We start from the raw sequence: 19,267 nt of genomic DNA, 5'->3' as shown, positions 1-19,267 counted from the left end.
TGTCTCTCATGATTTAATAGTTCTACTCTGTTTTCTTATTTCTAGGCTCAGTAAAACTGGATAAAGCTAACTCAGTAGAATCACTTCCAGAACTCTTAACATCTGATTCTGAAGGTAGTTACGCAGGACTGGGTAGTCCCAGAGACTTGCAGTCCCCTGACTTCACAAAAGGATTTCATCCAGAGAGGACTGAGGTTGGATTTCTTCTTAGCAATTTTTTTGTTTGTGTTTTCTCTAGTCCATCGAAAGCAGAGTTTGTGTTTTAGAGTCTTTCTGTGAAGCTGTTGTACTTATGATGGAATAGACAACTTTAAAGAGTTATTGATACTTTGATTAAGAAAATAGAATCTAGTGTTTGTAGTGTTTATTTAACAATTTTCTGCCTGATCTTTAGATGAAAGACAAAGCATGCAGTCAGGGTGTGAAACCCTCTCCCCCTAACAAGGAGGTGAAGTCGTACAAGGGAGCATCGGCATTGACGCAGTCTGTTCCACAGACCATTCCCAGTGCCAGACACAACTCTGCAAGCTCTCCCAATTGGGTAGCAACCAGTTTCAGGTGCAGTAATACTTACAGTCACTGTTTTACATTTGGTAGTGAAAGCTAATAATGTTCTAATCAGACTAAAAAGCTGTCTGCTCTTCAAAATGATAGTACATTACTTGACACGTGAGCTCAAGATTTTGGTAATTTAATAAGAGGGGTATATTTTGTAATGATTCATTAAGAAAAGCTGTCTTATAGATAGTATTATTATTTTTTTAATTGCTTCCAGTCTGTACTTCTAGTATCTGTTTTTATAACACTTAGTTGGTTAATGCTGTGTAAAATACTTGAGAGTTTTTTGCAGAATCATAGCATGCTTGAAGCCCTTAGAAGCTCCACTGTACTTTTGAGATTTTTTAGACCTTTAGACTTCAACAGGCTGTAAAAACCAACACCACAGGTTTAACTGGTACAATAAAAAAGGAGTATTATTTTTCTATTTGTAAGAAGAGATGGAGGAAGTGCTGCTTGTGTTTTATTTCAAAGCTTGTCCCTGAATCAAGTTGTAACGCAGCTTAGTTTACAGATGCCTTTAAGTACACACATTATAATTTATAGGTTTTTGTAAACATTTGGAATGTCTAGATTTGATTCATGCTCATTTCTGTGGAAGTTTAAAGTTGGGTCATGTATGAAAAAGAGACTGATACCTCATGTTTGAGACTATTACTGATGTTTGTATAGCACTCTGACTGCAAAACCTATTTTGTTTATCATGTGAAATAATTTTAATCCTGTACTTGAAAGAGAGATGTAATTCAACCTTCAGGACAGAGCTGCAAGCAGTGTCCCTCTGTAACTTAGCATGAGCACTTGACTACTAAATAAGTATACTTATTTAGCTATCTAATTTTTTGAAGTAATCATAGTTTTAGGCATTTAATTTTTTGGAGGATCTAATTTTTTTAAAGTAATCATAGTTCACATCTTTTTGTTTCATAGTATAATGAGTCTTGAAAGTATTTTTATAGTGTGCTCTTAAAAATGTATATATTTATAAAAGTTCTGTCAGAAACATTTTATTTGAGGTTTGCCATAATTGAGGAAACAGACATAAATTATATAACCAGTTACCAATCCTATGTATGATTTAGAGGATTTCAGTGAAGGCTGGAACTGTGGAATGTAAGTAAAAATCAGTGCCTTGTAAGGTAACTTCTTATTTTTCATTTAGCCCTGCCAGCCCCCCTGCTATGGATCTGAGAACCATCATGGAAATTGAAGAAAGTATGCAGAAATGTGGAACTATGCCAAAGGCAAATTCAAGGTTGGTAAAAAACCAAAATCTATAAAAAAGTGTGATAGGCTAAGTTGTTATGAATTTACTTAGTGGTTTAGGCCATTGAGTTTAAAAAAAGCAGAAGAAAAGTTGTCCAATTTGGTTTTGAACAGCTTTGTTTACTTCATTATGGTGTTTTTCTTTGAGCATACAAAATGTATCCCTTTATTTTACTCTAGTCTTGTTTTGTCCACTACTGCAAAAGAGCAAGTGAGCTAGTATCTTAAATAAGTGACCTGTCCTGAGCCTTTCTGTTTCCAACCAAAAAGAAATTTTTCTTGTTCCTAGGACTTTGGGAATTACTTGTGCATGAGTACTGGATTGGAAAAGTTCATTTCTTGTCTTGCATTCTCTGACCTCTCCCAGAACCCATGTCTTGATGTTGACAATTCTTCAGACAGAAGCAAGTGTGGTTCCTTCTTGCAGAAGCATCCCAAAAGACACAGGGAGATAAATGTGCTTTTTTACAAGGCAGTGTATTAAACCTAGTGTTGTTTAAGTGGTGACATAGGGAAGAGAACAGGAGATGACTCTCATGACCTTTGAAGTGTGGCTTTCTTATAAAGGAGAGTTAGGACAGAACTCATGGAACCTCGTAAAGGCTTGCTTACTTCCTAGATAGATTCAAAAACTGCAAACAAAACAACCAAGATTGAAGAATCCAAATAGCTTAGAAAAGAAAATTATTACAGGTAGAAGAAATGGCTCTATGCTGTTGTGTATATATATATATTTTTGTGTATGAATATTTTTGGTTTAAGGGAGCTAAGCTTGACAGTCCCTAAAAAATCACAAGATTAGAAAATAATCTTCATTTAGTGGTTGTCCTCTTTTGGTGACTTGATTCCTACTCTGCATGTTTTTGTTTATGGACATATATATGAAGAATACTTCTGTGATGCTTTTCTTTCTATCACTCTTGATATTAATTGATCCTTTTTTTTGCTTCCCAGCCATCTGAGCCCATGCCCCTCGCTTGCCTTTTGGCACTCTAAGCAAAGTATTTTTGTTTAGGAGAGAGGTTATTTCTCAGTGTAATTTGCAGGATCAAAGGTGAGTCGTCTCAAAGGACACTGATCTTACATCTTTTCTTTGCAATGTCCATTCACAGCAGAACAGTGTCTCATGGAATCAGGCTTTCTCAGAAGCAAAGGAAGATGATTGCCCTGGCAGCAAAAGATAATGGATCAGTAGCCAGCAGCCCAGAGCCTACCACTCTAGTGACTGCGCCACCTCTGCCCACAAAAGTTGCAAAGCTAGGGAATGCATGGTATGTTATAAATCCAATCCAATTCTTTTTCTTTGAAGAGTTTCTACATTGAATAGGCAGACTGAATTATTTGTATCTACATTTGGAAGTAATCTAGAAATTCAAATGGGGTAGGGAAATGCAGTGGTTGCAGTTTAACAGTTATTTGAAATTTTGCTCTGAGTCAGAAGACTGCATCCCATCTGGTGCTTTCCTGTGCATAATGTTGTACGTGCAGATGGTGTCCAAGTAAATCATAGAAGACAATTGAGAGCAAGTCTGAAAAATATTTACAAAGAGGTTATTGAAAACTATTATGAATGGTGTTTTTTCTGTCAAAAACATAAAGAAAAATGTTAGCCTTTCCTGAGGGAAGGTCTGGCATGACTCTGGACTAGATCAAAATTGACCCAAATTAGGGATAACAAAGTTATCTAGGTGTCTCAGAGCTGGAGGGAGCACTGGATGCTTGTAAAAGTTTTCTTGATGTAAGGATGTGTAGGAGTTTAAAATGACTTTGAATGCTGATCACATACAATTGAAGGGTTTGTGTTAATATCATAGTAGTTTGTGTTAATATCATACAAAAGTAGTTTATCATCTCTTCAATGAACTAGGTTTATAACGAATGTAATGAGGTGCTAGCCCAAGTCATTCCTTGTTCTTCACTTTTACTGTTGGTATTGGATAAAAGCGTGATCAAAAAATGTGGAAGTTTCGAACTATGTAAATTTAATGGTTGTAATTATTACAGGATAAATACATATTTGCATACTCTGAGTGTGAAGTAAATGTTCATTTAAAGTTCATTTAAATAAATATGGCCATTTCTCTAATTTTCAGAAGGTCTAGACTTTGATTGCAGATTACTTTTGTACTGTTACCCCAGAACTGTCAGTCTCCTCTCTCTGTAACTTACTTGGTTCTACCTCAGTGGGGGCAAAGGTTTCAGCAAAGCTATCACAGTCACTCTTAAGCTTTCTTTGGTCTCAATTGATTTTCATCCATGTACACCTAATACTAAAATTTAGGGTCTCATTTACTCCCCTGATCCCTTAAATTTATTCTGATATAATAGTGGACAAAGCCCACAATTTTATTTTAAAGAGGAAAGACAATGAGTTAGTTTGCGCTTAGGGATTCAGACTCTTCCTGATCTCTGAACAATAATTGAGACCTTGACAAAAGGAGAAACAAGGTTTGCAAGATTCATCTTCTGAAGTCCAGCGAGTGGATGAATTAGTGTCCTTAACACTGGTCCTCTCAAATGCTTTTGAAGAACATGCTACCTGCTTTACACAGGTGATTTTGCAGGTCAACCAACAGGTTAATTATTAATTATTTGCCTTAGCTAATGGAGGTGTCATAGGGCTGTTACAGCTCGGAGGCTTAAAATTTGCTGGGAGAAACTGATGGTTGAATCACATGTTGATGAGCACGGCAAACACTGGGTTATTCTATTCTTTTTTATATTCAGAAAAACAGTACTTCATCCACTATTTGTAATTTTACTACTAATGTTGTAATTAGCCATAAAGACAGTGTAATATAAAATTCTAAAAAATAAAGACAAAATTGTTTGCAGAAATAAAATGAGGGCGAAGGGGAATCTCCATGCTTTTATCAGGTGCAGTGACAAAGTATGAAGGGAATCCTGAGGCACCTGATGTCTTCTTTGCCTTAGTCTTTAATATTAAGATCAGTCATTCTCCAGGTACCCAGTCCCATGGGCTGGAATGAAGCCCCCATAATCCAAGGGAAATGGTCAGTGATGTACTACACCTCTTAGACACACACAGGTCCATGGGGCTGGATGGGATCAGCCCAAGGGTACTGAGGGAGCTGGTGAAGGTGACCACAGAGCCACTTTAAATCATTTACCAGCAGCCCTAGTCAAATAGAGAGGGTCCAGGTGACTGGAGGGGAGCCAATATGACACCCATGTAAAGAAGGATCAGAAGAACATGGGGAACTACAAGCCTGTCATCCTGACCTCAGCTCCAGGGAGGCTTATGGGGCAGATCATCCTTAGTGCCTTAAAATGGCATGTGCAGAACACCTAGGTGGTCAGGCCCAGCCAGCATAGGTTTAAGAAAACTGCCTCTGAATTGTTCCTTGCCTTTAAAAAGCAAATAAAGACTGATTTTTGAATATGCCTAGATAAATACCTCCAAAAAGTATATTGTGCTCTTAAGGTTCTGATCAAACAGTTTTTGGAAAGAGCTGGGCCTACTGTGTTACACAAACCATCTTGGGTGGAAAGGCTAGGGTATATTTCAGGAGGATGGAATCCAATCTAATGCTCATGTGGTCACTGTGCGTGATTCCACACGTTCCTCCTGCGTTCCTCTGGCTGCCGATCTGGAAAATACCGGTAGCTCAAGAGTTCAAGCACAGAACCAGTGGGAGCTATATGAATTTTTAAAATTAGGCCCTGCTGCTGGAAGAAAACATTTATTGAATAAACTTCAAGCTGCTCTAGGCAAGCGATCAATGATTTGATTGCCCCTGCTAGTTGTTCAAAGTGTTTTTGTGTGTAAGGTAGAATGGTTGTGTTACTCATCTATTCTAATATTATATTTGCAGTGTTAGTCTGTAAATTCACAGTGGACTATTAAGTGCTATTGGCAGTCGGCTGAGCTTTCCACACATGGATTATAGTCAAAGCCATAGAACTTGTGTTCCAGTGAAATCAGATACTCGACTTGGATGTTGAATGCAATGAAGCACACTTGCCAGAAGGGTGTGGGACCTTCTGGCTTTTTTTGGTTGACTGAAAGTCTGTCATACACTGTGCTTTTTCCACCAAAAGAAACCTCCAGTTTCATAGTTTTTGGGGAACCTGAACCTATGTTTCCTCCTTTGAAGAAAAGTGAAAATTAGAAGGGAAAAATAAAATATCGCTCTATTAATACTTTGAAAAATGTCTGAAGTTAACTGTGTGTTGACTTTATTAGTTCTCTAAACCTACTTTGATCAAGGGGAGTGGGAGTGTTACTTACTTGTTTTGGGCCTTTTTTTAAGCTCAGGAGAGTCTACAGCTTTCCAAGACCAGAGGCATGAAGAAATTTGAGGTCTCTCTTGAGAATTAACAATTGTGTATCCCAGTGTCTGGGTTTGTCGGTTTGACAGTATTCCAGCTTATACTTACTTAACATCAGCAGCTGTTTTGGAACTCCATGCTTTGATGGTTTGCAGTTACAGCTTAGAAAAATTTACTCATATTCCACTTTTTAATAAAAATGTATAAATAAGTTTTTCTAGTTTTGCAAATTAGATAAAAATGACAATGTATCAGACAAGCTGAAATTTAGAGTTGTCACATGTTAGGAAAATTTTGTACCACTTTTCAGACAAATCATTTGAAGCCACAAATAATTGTTTTGGGCAGGTTCACAAACTGAGAATGACACAATTGATTTTTGAGGAGATGTTATTTGCAGTTTTTTTGTTGTTGTTTGTTTGTTTTTTTGGGGATTTTGGGGGGGGTTTTTTGGGTTTTTTGGTTTGTTTTTGTTTTTTGGTGGTTTGTTTTTGTTTTTGGCTCTCTGTTGCAAGTGGATCTGATTGCAGTACAGAATTTTCATGGAAATAGGTAAATCAAAGTAGGCTACTTAGACTGTTACTTGCAGAAGCAGCTCCTGTGACAGCAGATCCCATGGACCATATGCCTACTCAGTATAATAGTTTTGGAGGAGGCCTGGTCAAACACTTGCCTGAATGTCTGTGTGCCAGCTGGTGGTAGGAATAGAGGATGTGCAAAATGACTCTCAGCCCCTGTTCTGGAGGTTCCCATTCTGCTTTCTATGTCTTCTGTGCTGTTTATCCAATACTTTAATACAAAAAAAAATTACAAATTTAAGCCAAGGTGGTCTAACATCAGACATCATACATAGATTTGAGATGCTTTTGTTGTAACATTTCAGATACAATGTTGCACTTTAAAAAAAGTCCTTCTTACTTGTTACCTTAAATTGTGTCTCACCTAGATGTAGTTTGCAAGTCCTTGACTTGAGGTGCTGCTCTTTGTAATGGCAGTTGCACAAAGAATTGGCATTGTATAAAGAGCTTGTTTTACTTTAGTAGTGTTTATAAATGGTCTTTTGTTTCTTTGAGTGATAATAAGCAGAGCTGTTTTTTCAGAATGTATTTTGTGTATTTTGCAGTAAGCGGGACTGCTATGCTTAGCAAAGTTAAATGGAAGCAAATATATAAAGAATTAATTCCAAAGCCTTGATAGATAAGAGAAGGACTAGTGGTAACCAACTTGAATTCTGTAAACAAAAGGCTTTGGGTTTGGAAAGTGTTCATAATATCCAAGATGCTAAATTGCTATATTTTCATAATGGTTTAGTTTTGAAAGATAATATACAGGCTTTAATTCAGTAACTTATGCTTGGACAAAAGAAGTAAAGGAAAATGAAGGGTATCAGTTTTATTGAACTTTACTGTGGATTAAGGGATTTATAGAGCCTCCAGCAGGTACGAGTAATTCATTGATCTTGGGAAGAAAAGATCCCCTATGCTTGACTTTCATGTGGTGGTAAACTGCCTGTGTTAGATAGACAGTACCTGGAGCATTGTGAGTTATGAAAATACTTTTCAAGGACTAGCACTGTTAGAAAAGGTACAGCTAGTCTAAGACAAGCCATCTATGAAAAAAATAATTTGCTTTGTAAGAGGATGGGGTGGGAGAGATAGGTGGAGGGGTGGGGTTTGATTTTTTAACTTTTTTAAAAATTTTTTTTATTCTAATGCAATTTCAAAACTACCAGCTTCCTCTGTTCTCACTGATATTTATTTCCTGTTCTTTATCTATATGACCCAAAATTACATATTTTAGCAAACAGGCTCTAGCAGGATAATGGATTTATATAAAACCTAAGTCATAATGTATTTTTAGTAGGCGGAAAGGCCTCTTTGCTATCTGAATGTGTCTTGGAGTCTTGGAAAGTGCAAGTATAAAGTGCATTGGTTTGGTTTCATTTTTGTTTTAAAAAGGTCATCTTCATTACATTCTGCCTTGCCAAAGTCATTCCGTGATCTTGTGGTGGAAGAAGAAAAATGTATGAGTGTGAATAATTCACCTGGTACTGGTATTAAAAGACGTGGCTATAAAGGATCTGAAGATTCATCAGTCCAAAACACCATAAGGTAAAAATGCATTTTTTTGGAATTGGTCAACCATTGTACAAGACGCACAATGACCTGTTAAATTCTGGTGAAATAAGAAAGAATAAAATTGTCATTTAAAAGGAGCATTCTTCTGATGATTCTGTTAATAAGATTTTATGAATGAAATACTCTTAAGAATAGAAAGCTTAAAGAGTTAAGCAATTTATTGCCACTGCTAATACTTCGTTTCAGGTTCAAAATGTTTGTATCCATATAGATGGACATGTGTGTGTATATATATATATATATATGAAAACTTCAGACTCCAAACAAAATATGTCTGTATGTGTTTGTTTCCATATGTATGTATGTATAAAATGATAAACCTGTACTTTCTAACCTCTGTAGAAATTAGGTATTCATGAGCATTCAGATGTGGCATTCATGAAACATTTTGCTAAGGAGTATTTCTGTGTAACCACTGAGTGGATAAAACCAGTTTATTCAAACACAGTTCTGGCATTTCCTAATCCGAGTTTTCTTATAAGATGATTTAATTGTTTAAGTGCAGTTTTTCATGGATTAAGCAGTTTTACAGAAGCATTGATGCACTGGTTATGTCTGTGTATTATAATTACCATGGGGCTACAGTTCTAAGGACAAAAATAAGGCACATGTGTGTGAATTACATCTCTAGTTATTAGACAGTATTGCTGTGTGGTCAAAACGTTTTAGCCATGCATCCTCTTGCTACCTCCAACAGAATTGCTGTTCTGGGTTAAAATAACTGCCTAAGCTGAGGAAAGAATCTCAGCCTTATTCTTGAAGGTCTGTATGACTGAACTGCCCACTCACCTGCATCTCTTCCACCTATCATCAGTAACTTTGAATGCTACACATTTCAAATATATTCACAAAACAGCTTGAAAATTTTAGAGACTTAACCACCTGCTGTCTGGAAGCACTGTAGGCCAGCTGATCCACAGTGGTTGGGAAGCCAATTGTGACAGCAGAACTGGTGACCGGTGCCTTCCCTGGCAAAGGCATAGCCCCAGTGTGCCAGAGAGAGATGAGCAGGGCAGGCTCTGTGACAGAAACCAGGATGAGCCACAGTCAGTGAGCACAGACGCGTGCATTGGGATCAGGCAAGGTTGACGTCAAACCTGCAAATCAAGTCAGGCTCAGGAACAGCAAAGCTGGGCTTGGCCATAGCTGCAGCATAGCTCAGGAAAGGCCTGAGGGACTGAGCTTAAATGCTGCTCTTGAGTGAAGAGAGGAAGCTTCTGTAATCCTTCACAAAACTCTTCTTACAACACAACTTTAGAGCAGCCTGACTCAAGTTTATGCAGCTGTGCTGAGGGAGAAGTTTGCAGAGCTATTGTTGCACAAGGAGCTGTGTCATTATCTAGCTGTTTTTCTTATGAACTTCTGTTCCATTGTCCTCCAATAACTGGCTTCTCTGTGGGGAAAAGAAAGTTCTGCTGGGCCTTGCTTTTGCTTGTTCAGCTTGTATAAAAACTGGTGTTTCCCTAGTACAGAAGTAGTACCTGTTTTACTGCTATATAAAGAATGAAATGTGGGTAGAAATGTAGGAACACTGTGTGTGGCATAGTGTCTGAGGAGAGAGGTAGGAGGCATTTGGAGTGTGTGTGATGGGAAGAAATTCCTCAGGAACAGAGTGATTAAAAAATAAAAAAAAAAAGCTGAAGTTACTGTGGTGAGTAGAGGTGTGGGGCTATGAAACACAAATCTGCAGAACAGGTATTGTTCTTTTTGTTGATAGCACAATAATAAAACTTTTCTTCATATGGGAGATGCCTAGGGCTGGTGATAAGAAAATTTGCACTGGATGCTGTTACTAGCTTTGTCACAACAGCTCTGTAATCTTCATTAAGTCATTTCTTTCCCTTTTGCATTGCCCTGTCTCATCTGGACAGTCTGGCTGGTCTGAACGCTCTCAAAGGGTACTATTAGAGCTGAATCCAGGTCTGATACATTAAATGTCTGAACACCATACATTAAGCTAGTGGAAGCCTAGTAGATGGCTAAATTCACTATCATCACTTTGAAAAGAAGGCCTTCCAAAGCTATTTCAGGTTGTTTTTGAATTGTGTCTGAAGATGTTAATTTCTTTCTATTATGTGTAAAGAGCTTAGGTGACTAGTTCTTCATCTGGAACTTAGGAGTGGAGTTTCTAGTTTGAGGTAATTTTATTTTTTGACTGTACAATTATGTCACTGTAGCCCCTGATTTTTACCTGTGGCATTTAAGGGCTATATCTATGAAGATTAATTATCCATACCCTTACCCCTTCCTTTTTAAGGGAAGCAAGTTACACAAACATAGAGCAAAAGCAGTCCTCACCTGTTGATGTCAGACTTGGTGATGAGACACTGAAGATACTTGCATGACATAACGTTCCTGCTTTGTCTTTATCCTTTGGATGAACTGTGCACTAATTGAACGGACAATTTTCTTAGGTCTTGGGATGAGGGTATTTTGGATGGTGACGTAAGCATTCTTCTATGTACAGTCACCTTCCAAATTTTGCAATACAGATTTTTTTAGGTAAACCATGTCATGAATTGTGGTGATTTGAACTGCATTTAATCCAGAGGCAGATAGCCCAAGAGCTGAGATACTTAGATGTGGCTGTGTTGTTTCCAGGGGCACCTCAGCCTTGGCAGTTACACTGTGCATGAAAAGTCCAAACTAAAAACATAGGCCTGACATGATTTAGTTGTGGCAGCCTGAGTTGTCTTCACTGTGTTGCTCCAGGGAGCAGTGAAGAGTCTTAGCTGAAACAAGTATTTGCAGCTTTGTGTGGGAATGGCCTCGTTCTGTCATGGCTAATAATGAGCTAATATGCAGCACAAGACTTAAATGGTATAGCAAAACCCAGGAGGTTCTGCGGGAGACCAGGCTTTGTGTTCTTTTTCTGAGAGCAGTTATTAGATCAGGGAGGCACCAAACCTGACCTGGCGTCTCATGAACAAATACTCAAGAAACACTAGAGACCTGAGGGCTGGGACATTTTGGGGGCTGCACAAGAGTCATGACAAGTTCAGCCAACTGAGTTAATCAGGTTGTTTCAGTACTGATGATACTTGGCTGGTTTATTTTCATGCAGAACCATTTATGTGTCTGCATCAGTCTTAACTTCTAAGACTTCCAGGTTTCCAAGTTCTATATTTTTGAGGCTTTTTTCCCACATTTTTCTGTGTGTGCTAGCTTCACATTTCCTGTGTATTCCATTTCTCCTAGTCATTTTGATGCCAGCTGAGGAATTATTATAGCATGTTGAAATATCTGCAGTTGATTTAATATCCGGACTGAGTGTCTTGTTAGCAAGAAACACAGATGTATGTATGTACAAACAGCTTCAAAATACCTGACTTCTTCCTACATCTTAAAGCCCCTTGGCATTAAATGAGGGAGATGATACAGGTATTTACTTAACTTTCAATTGATCGCTAGATTAGGCTGTGATGCTGGAACTATTAATTCCAGATTTGGGAAATTCCTGTTGAGGTGATTTTTTTTGTTGTTGTTGTTTGGATTTTTTGGCTTATTTGTACAGAAGTTACCAGGTTTGTTAAGTGTAACAGTCCAGTTTGGTTAATTTATAGTGTTACTGTGAGTTCTTTCGATTGGGAATGGAAAGAAGAGTGCAGCTGTCAAATCAATTATTGTCAAATGTGCTGAAAGGTGAATATTATTAAAACAGGTGGAAAAGGAGATAAAAATGAGAGATAACATCAGTATAAAAGCACAGAAGGCTGCCTTCATCTCATCTTCTTCTTCCCTTTCTTTGTTTCTTTTCTGCTTTTCAATGTTGTTTTCTTTAAGTTCAGTAAAAGCTGGAAGCTAATTTATCATAGAATGGTTTGCGTTAGAAGGGACCTTAAAGATGATTTTGTTGGAACCCTCCTGCCTATCCTCCTAGGGCTAGGGACACCTCCCACTAGGCCAGGTTGCTCAGAGCTCTGTCCAGCCTAGTCTTGAACACTTGCAGGGATGGGACATCCACAGCTTCTCTGGGGGACCTGTTCTAGTGCCTCACCACCTTCACAGTGAAGAAGTTCCTCCTGATACCAAATCTAAACCTGTTTTTTTGTGCTGAGGACCTCAGAGCTGGATGCAGCTAAAAAATAGTGCCCTGCTTTGAAATCACAGAATAATTTTGATTCTATAGTTTAGCCTCCTGCTCAAAGTAAGTCAAACTAGATCATGTTACTCAGGACCTGGTCTGGTTGAGTGACTGCTTTCAAGTGTGAAGGTACCCCTGACTTTTTGGGCAACGTGTTTCAGTGGATAATCATCTCCATATGGTATTTTTATTTTTCCTTTTATCTCTCTGGAGTTTACTATTTTGCCTCTTGTGTATGTTGCCTCTAATCTGTCATTGTGTACCTCTAAGAAGATTCTTCTTCTTCATTTCTTCTCTATCCTGCAGTTAAGTAGTTGAAGATAGCAATGAGATCTCCCCTTTGCTACCTCCCTTTAGGATTAGCAAAACACATTCTTCCTAATCCTGGACTTGTTCCAACCTGACAGCATCCTTCTTGTACTGAGGAGCCCAAAACTGAGAATGATACTCTGTATGTAGATGAGGAACATGAAGGTGAGGAATCATTTCCTCTGCCTGCCTTGCTGCAGTATTGCTAGCACAGTCCCGCAGAGCTGGCTGTCTCTGCTGCAGAGGCACTGGCTGGTAACATCTTCCACTTGTTGCCAGCCAGGACTCTGTTGGTTCTGCCTTCTCTCTGCAGAGCTTCTTTCTAGGCAGTCAGGCCCAGCCTTTACTGCCTCGTGAGGCTGTTCTCTTCCAAAAACAGAACTTTGCACTTGCCTTCGAAATTCATTGGTTCTCAGTTGCCCATTTCTCCAGCCTCTTGAGGGCATCTGAAAGGCAGCCTGGCATCTAAAATGTATGCCATCCCCAACCTTTCCACAGCCAGCTGTGGCCTGCTGAGGGTCTGTTCTGTTCTGTTCCACCAAATAAGCTTAACAGGATTGGTTCCAGTATCAGTCCCTGAGGACCTCCACTAGGACTTGATTTCTAGCTGGGCTTTGTACAGCTAATCCATTTCCAGACCAGTTTCCACCCATCTCTGTCCATTTACTCAGTCCATATTTTTCAGATTGAGTATAAGGATGCATGACCTGGCAACGTGCATTGTTTGTTTTGTGGGAAAAATTGTTTTGTGACAAAAAGCTCAAGACGTTTAATTTAAATCCATTTCTGATGATGGATGTTAGATTTCAGATTTTTTGAGATCTTGCCCTTACTGCTAAGTGGTAGGAATAATGTTTTTTGTTATCCTTGGAATTGTGTTCTGGTGAAAATATTTCAGACAACGAACTTGGCAGTTATTGGAATTCTCTTAACTTTCTATAGATTTTTTTCTGTTTCATCCATCCAAGAGCTTCTGGTCACTTACAAAGGATTACCAAAGCGTTAAAGAAAATCGAGAGCAATTTGTTGAAACAGCAACACCCTTAGCGTTGTTTGCAGTGCCATAGAATAATTCAAAAAATGTTTGCCAGCATGTCACAATATGCTGTAACACTTTTTTGAGGTTCTGGAAATTGCAAAACTATCCTGTCAAAGATAGGTATTAAATCATGAGAATAGGGCCCTCTCTTCCTCCTGGTGTAAGATTTTTCTGATGAATATACTTGTGTCTTACAGTGTAACTTCTTTTTGTTGAGAGGTTAACATTTTGCAACTGAATAAAATATCTTCCTGTCAGGAACTATATGACTAGTTCAAGATTTTTTTTCTATTTTGTTAGTTTTAGTTTTATGCTGTTCTTGTGATTGTGGGAGGTGGTTACAGGATATGTACTGAAAGTCCATAATTTCTGGGTTTACACTTAAAGAATTTACTCTAGTGAGATTGTAGCATTGGCTCTTTTGCATTAAACACTTAATTTGAATGCAGGACAGTTGAATTTTGTATCTTGAATATTTATCTTTTTATCTTGAGTTTTTTTGTTCTTTCATATTAATTGCAGATTATTATAGGTAGTGCTGTTAGTGCATAACTCAGTTGGCTAGTTTACATGTCAAAAAGAAAAAAAATCTTTTTTTTTTTAATAAACAACCAGAAATTAAACTCTTTTTTTTTCAAATTCCCAAATGTTAGGAAATGCCAGAATTAACACCCAAGATGAAATTCCCTTAGTGTCTGGTAGTTATAAATGAGAATCTGTGTCTTTTTCAGTCACAGTATCACACTTAAATTCTGAATTATATCCTAATGCCTTTCCCCTGTAAAAACCCTACACATTTGTTGTAATTTCCTACTGCAGTTTTGTATTTCACAATATGATGTAGGAAAATGCTGTGCCAATGACTTTTCCTTTCCTTTCCTACCTCTGTCTAGGTGCAACCCTAGAAGTAACTCAGGTCTGGAAGACAGTGTTCTGGATTCTCCACAGCTGGAGAGTCATAAGTAAGTTTGGTGGTGGCTTTGGTTCTGGAACTTCTTTACTGTGTCTTGTGCTGACTTTGATGTTGCCTCATAATGCCGGTTTTTTGTTTTTTCAGTCCTTGGTCAGCAGCGTCACCAGCCAGCCCTCCTGTGATAGCCCCTGTCATGTTCTCAGCTATTGTAGAGGAAGAGCTCCAGCAAGAAGCTGCTCTTATTAGGAGCAGAGAAAAACCTTTGGCGTTGATCCAGGTAAAATACTAAGTTACTGCTGCTCTAAAGTAACACAAGGAGTTTCCAAAGGCTCTTTCAGAGATCAGTTGTTAGTACATGTCATTTACATAATGATATTAAATATAATATAATAATAACTTCACAGTGCTGTTTGATAAGGTAGGCCTTTATTAAAGTCAAAATGGCTGAGTCCATGATAAATGTATTTGCAGCATCAGAGAATGGTTGAGTTTAGAAGGAACATCTGGAAATTGTCTCTCCAAACCCCTGGTCAGAGCAAGGTCAGTTTAGAGCAAATTTCTCAAATCCAGGCAGCGTTTGATTATCTGCAAGGATGAAGACTGATGGCCACTCTAGAAAACCTGTTCTAGGGACCATCCTCACACCAAAGATTTCTAAATGCAATTTTCTGTTTTTCAATCTGTGCCCATTGCCTCTTCTCCTGTCTTTGGGTACCACTGAGAAGAGAATGAGTCAGCTGTCTTTATTCTCTCCTAGCAGGTATTTATCCACTTTGATAAGATCACCCTAAGCCTTCTTTTATCCACACTAAACAAGTGCAGTGTGCTCGGCATCTCCTCAGAGTCAGATGTGCTGAGCTCTTAATCATTTTTATGCCATGTCACTGGACTGTTCATTATATCCATGTTTCTCATGTCCTGGGAGGTCAAGAAGTGGACCCAGCACTTCAAGTGTGTCTCACCAGTGCTGAGTAGGGGGGAAGTGTCACCTATGTCATTTTTCTGGCAGTGCTGTCCCTCATAGAGCACAGGAGGCTGTCACCCTTCTTTGCCACACGAGTGCACTGCTGGCTAAAAGGCTAAATTGTCCACCAGGACCCCAGCTCTTTTTATGCTAGGCTGCTTTCCAGCTTGTCAACTCCCAGTGTGTACTGGTGTCTGGGTTTTTTTCTCCCCAGGAGCTGGACTTTGTGTTTCCGTTTCTTGAACTTCCTTGATTGTTTGAGATGCCTTATAGCCCATTTTTCCAGCATTTTCTGGGGCTCTGTGAGTGGCAGTACAACCATCTGGTATATCAGCCACTCCTTCCAGTTCTCTACTGCTCGTAGCTTTACTGAGGGTGCACTGTGTCCTTTCCTGTGGCTAACTGATGAAGATATTAAACAATACTGGCTCTAGTCTCAGTGTTGGTGCTAGTTACTGGCCTCTAGCTGGACTTTGTGCCACTGGTCACAACCCTTTGAGATCACTAGTTTAGCCAGTTTTCAGTCTGTCTCACATTGCATTTATGAGATCTGTTTTTAAGCTTGTCCACTTAAACTCTTGGTTAATACTTAAAGCTGTACTACTTTCCCGGGAATCACCTAGTGGTCACTCAGATCCTCTTGCCCTTCTTGAAGGTAGAAATGACATTTGATTCCTTCTAGTCCTCAGGAATCAACCCTTATTGCAACAGTTTTTCAAAGGTTTTTTTGAGTGTAGTCTTGCAGTCATTTTGGCTGGCTCTGATCTCCATAGCCTGGCATTGCTGGAGACCAGTCTTTACACTTAAGACCAAGATGAAGGTCCCCAGCCTTTTCCATGTCTTTTTCATTCAGTAGTGGATCCATGTTGTCTTTTTTTGCTGCTATGCAGGCCTATTCTGTTGCCCTTCATATTCCTTGCCAGATTCCATCCCAGATGGGCTTTGACTTTCGTAATTCTTTTCCTGTGTGGTCACAGTGTGTCTTCGTTTTCCTTCTGTGTCATTTTTTTTCTTCTTACACATCTTGTATGCTTCCTTTTTGTTTAAGCTTTGTCAGGAGCTCTTTTTTGTGTCTGTGCAGTTCTCCTGCCATTCTTACTTGGCTAGGAAGCTCATTGGCATGGTCTGTTCTTGAGCTTGCCAGAGATGATCTTTAAAATCAACCAACTGTCCTGGACCTGTCTTCTTTCTGGGACCAAATCCCATTAATTTCTCCAAGACGACACCTTCATAGTCTTCTCTTTGGAAGTCACAAGTTGTTTGCTATTTCTCTTGTTCCCAGCTTTCAGGATCCTGAGCTCCAGCGTCTCATTGCCATTGCAGCCAAGCCTGTCTTCAGCTTTCACATCCCTGACCAGTCCTCTTTTTTGTAAGCATGAGATCCATCAGAATGTCTCCCTTGATCATCTGTGTTAAGAATTTTTTACCAATGGGGAGATATCTTAGAGCACTTGTGTCCAGCTCTCTTGCCTTTAGAGCAGATATCAAGGTGCCTCAAGTTTCCCACGAGGGGCAGGCCTGAAACTGTGAGGTTTCTTGAAGTTGTCTGAAGAATGCATTACCTAATACTCCTTCTGATTAGGAGGTCTGGTACATTCAGGACCAGTAAAGCCAGTCATAACCATGCCTGTGGTGTAAATGTAGACCTGACACTGACATTTGTGCACTTTTTTCCTTCCAGATTGAGGAGTGTGCTATTCAAGACTTGTTAGTCCACTACGAAGCTTTTGACAACCCTGAAGAATTTGTGACGGTTGAAAGGGCTCCCCAGGGACCTATAGCAGCACCGATGTGGAACAAGCACTAATTCGTACTCTTCAGTCCTCCCTTCCACAGTTCTCACAGTTGTATGTGCACTTTTGAAATTGTAATTCTTCTTACAAGTAAAGCAGGACTGGAAGAATTAGAATCATGTAGTTTTTAACATCAGCATTAAAACACTGCCCATAATCACTAGGTATTTGTTAGAGAAAATGAAATAATGTGTTCACTGTGTCCTTTACCCACAGTATCTATTGTATGTATGTTTTGAGAGCATTTCTTTAATGACACATACTAGTAATGTTACATGAGGCTGTAGATTGGGAATGTATTTGCTAATCTTAAGTTTAAAGGGTTTTTTGTTAAATTAACTGGTGAAAAGTTTAAACGAGTGTTTATTTTGTGATTTAATGTGGAATTGAATGTGCAGAATTAAACACTTTTAAGGTTTGGGGTTGGTGTGTCCTTCAGACCTTTTTTGCAGATCTGGAGTATTGGGAAAAAGTTTGTGCTTGAACTTCATGTAAACGTACAGTTTGACAATGCAGTTTTTCTTAAGTTACGTGTGCAAGTCCTGTTCTCTGGTTGCTGTGGGCAGCACGTTTCCCTGTTGTGCCCCAGGCTGTGCCTCCGTGCCCAGCCATTGCCTGCACTCGGCTCAGCTGTGCATGTGTGTCACTGCTGTGAGTGAGCCCAGCCTTGGAGCAGCAGCTCTGTCTTGACGTAAAGCACACAGCTCAAGGGAACATGGTGCCACTTAATTAGCCCATCTATAGGCTTACCCTGGTAAATATGGTACAGTTTTAGAGCCGCTCTGCTTGGGGATGATTCACTTGAAGTGCTGAGGAAATAAAAGATCTGTGTATACGTTGTTTAAGCTATAGGGGCGAGTGCTCGATTGGGAAATTTGCAAACACTTAAGCTGCAAAGATTATCATAGATGGCTTTCAATATTGTGTTCCAAAGTTCTCTGTGCCTGGTTGAAACGAATTTATAGATATTTTAAAAAAAGAAAAAAAGGTAGCCTTATCTGCAATATTTTGTCTAGTTTGTCTTGTTTGTATAGGTGCGTTTGAACTTGTACTTCCTCAGTAATGTCAGTACTCATGAACTCTGGAAAACTGGAATGGAGGGATCTACAGAAAATGAATGTAAAGAATTGATCACTGTGTGATAAAAGAATCTTAAAAAAAGTGATGTAGATATGTCTTAATGAATTCAGATAAAGCTACACCAAAAAAATCCCCTACAAAAATTGTAAAAAACTGCAATAAATGGTAAACTCTTGATTTATATGAAGTTAGTATACTTTTATGTGCTGTCCATATATAATCAATGATTTAGGTAACTAGAGTATTGATAAGTATTTCGTGTCAGAAACAATGTAGACATTTTGAAGCTATGCAGACAAGTAAAGGTGTAGGTTTTAATACTGTTTTAAATTCTACTGGTAATTAATTCACTAAACTGATGATAATACTTGCATTAAGGGCTTTATTTGATGCACTAAAGGGCCTTAGGGCCTGCTATAACTATCCTCTGGTTTAAAAGAAAGCTTAAGAAATGTGAGAAGTAGCCATAGAAGCAGCAGACCTTTCCAGGTGGGAACCTAATTTGTTATCAAATGTAAAATTACTGTAAATTTGCCAATTTACTTTTTTTTCAAAATAATGCTGTTGAAAATCTCATTCTCCTGAAATGTGAAGAGAATTGATGTTTCCACCATGCCAAGGAGCTTGACTGCTTTCAAGCTGTGGTTTTATTGTCACAGCTTGTCCAGGTGTTATCACTGATTATATGTAATATTTATAAACAAAAGTGAGGAATGATCAGTGTACCACTCTTCTGGAGTTCAGAACACTAAACTGCTGTGGTAGAACAGCTTTATTAAAGCTAAAATGTGCCACAGAAAGCTGACATTTTCTAGCTCAGATGCCCAACT

General features: G+C 38.7%; 1 protein-coding gene across 2 annotated transcripts in view; it reads left to right on the top strand.

The window, feature by feature from the left end:
* IBTK (inhibitor of Bruton tyrosine kinase) overlaps positions 1–18,620 on the top strand; it is a 54,290-nt gene extending 35,670 nt beyond the window's left edge. Inside the window, exons 22-29 of one of the 2 annotated variants that reach the window (XM_063389537.1) lie at positions 46–194; positions 395–558; positions 1,721–1,813; positions 2,940–3,095; positions 8,076–8,228; positions 14,581–14,649; positions 14,745–14,877; positions 17,246–18,620. In XM_063389537.1, the coding sequence (XP_063245607.1) occupies positions 46–194; positions 395–558; positions 1,721–1,813; positions 2,940–3,095; positions 8,076–8,228; positions 14,581–14,649; positions 14,745–14,877; positions 17,246–17,371 (1,043 nt within the window). In that variant the 3' untranslated portion in view covers positions 17,372–18,620. Of the gene's footprint in view, positions 1–45; positions 195–394; positions 559–1,720; positions 1,814–2,936; positions 3,096–8,075; positions 8,229–14,580; positions 14,650–14,744; positions 14,878–17,245 lie in introns of both variants that reach the window. The other variant, XM_063389536.1, reaches the window with a different exon arrangement.
* The last annotated feature ends 647 nt before the right edge of the window (positions 18,621–19,267 follow it).

This window comes from Prinia subflava, chromosome 2, assembly GCF_021018805.1.
Source record: "Prinia subflava isolate CZ2003 ecotype Zambia chromosome 2, Cam_Psub_1.2, whole genome shotgun sequence".
Lineage (NCBI taxonomy): Eukaryota > Metazoa > Chordata > Aves > Passeriformes > Cisticolidae > Prinia > Prinia subflava.
The sequence above is the reverse complement of the archived record's forward strand: the minus strand, read 5'-3'. Positions and strand labels throughout refer to the sequence as shown.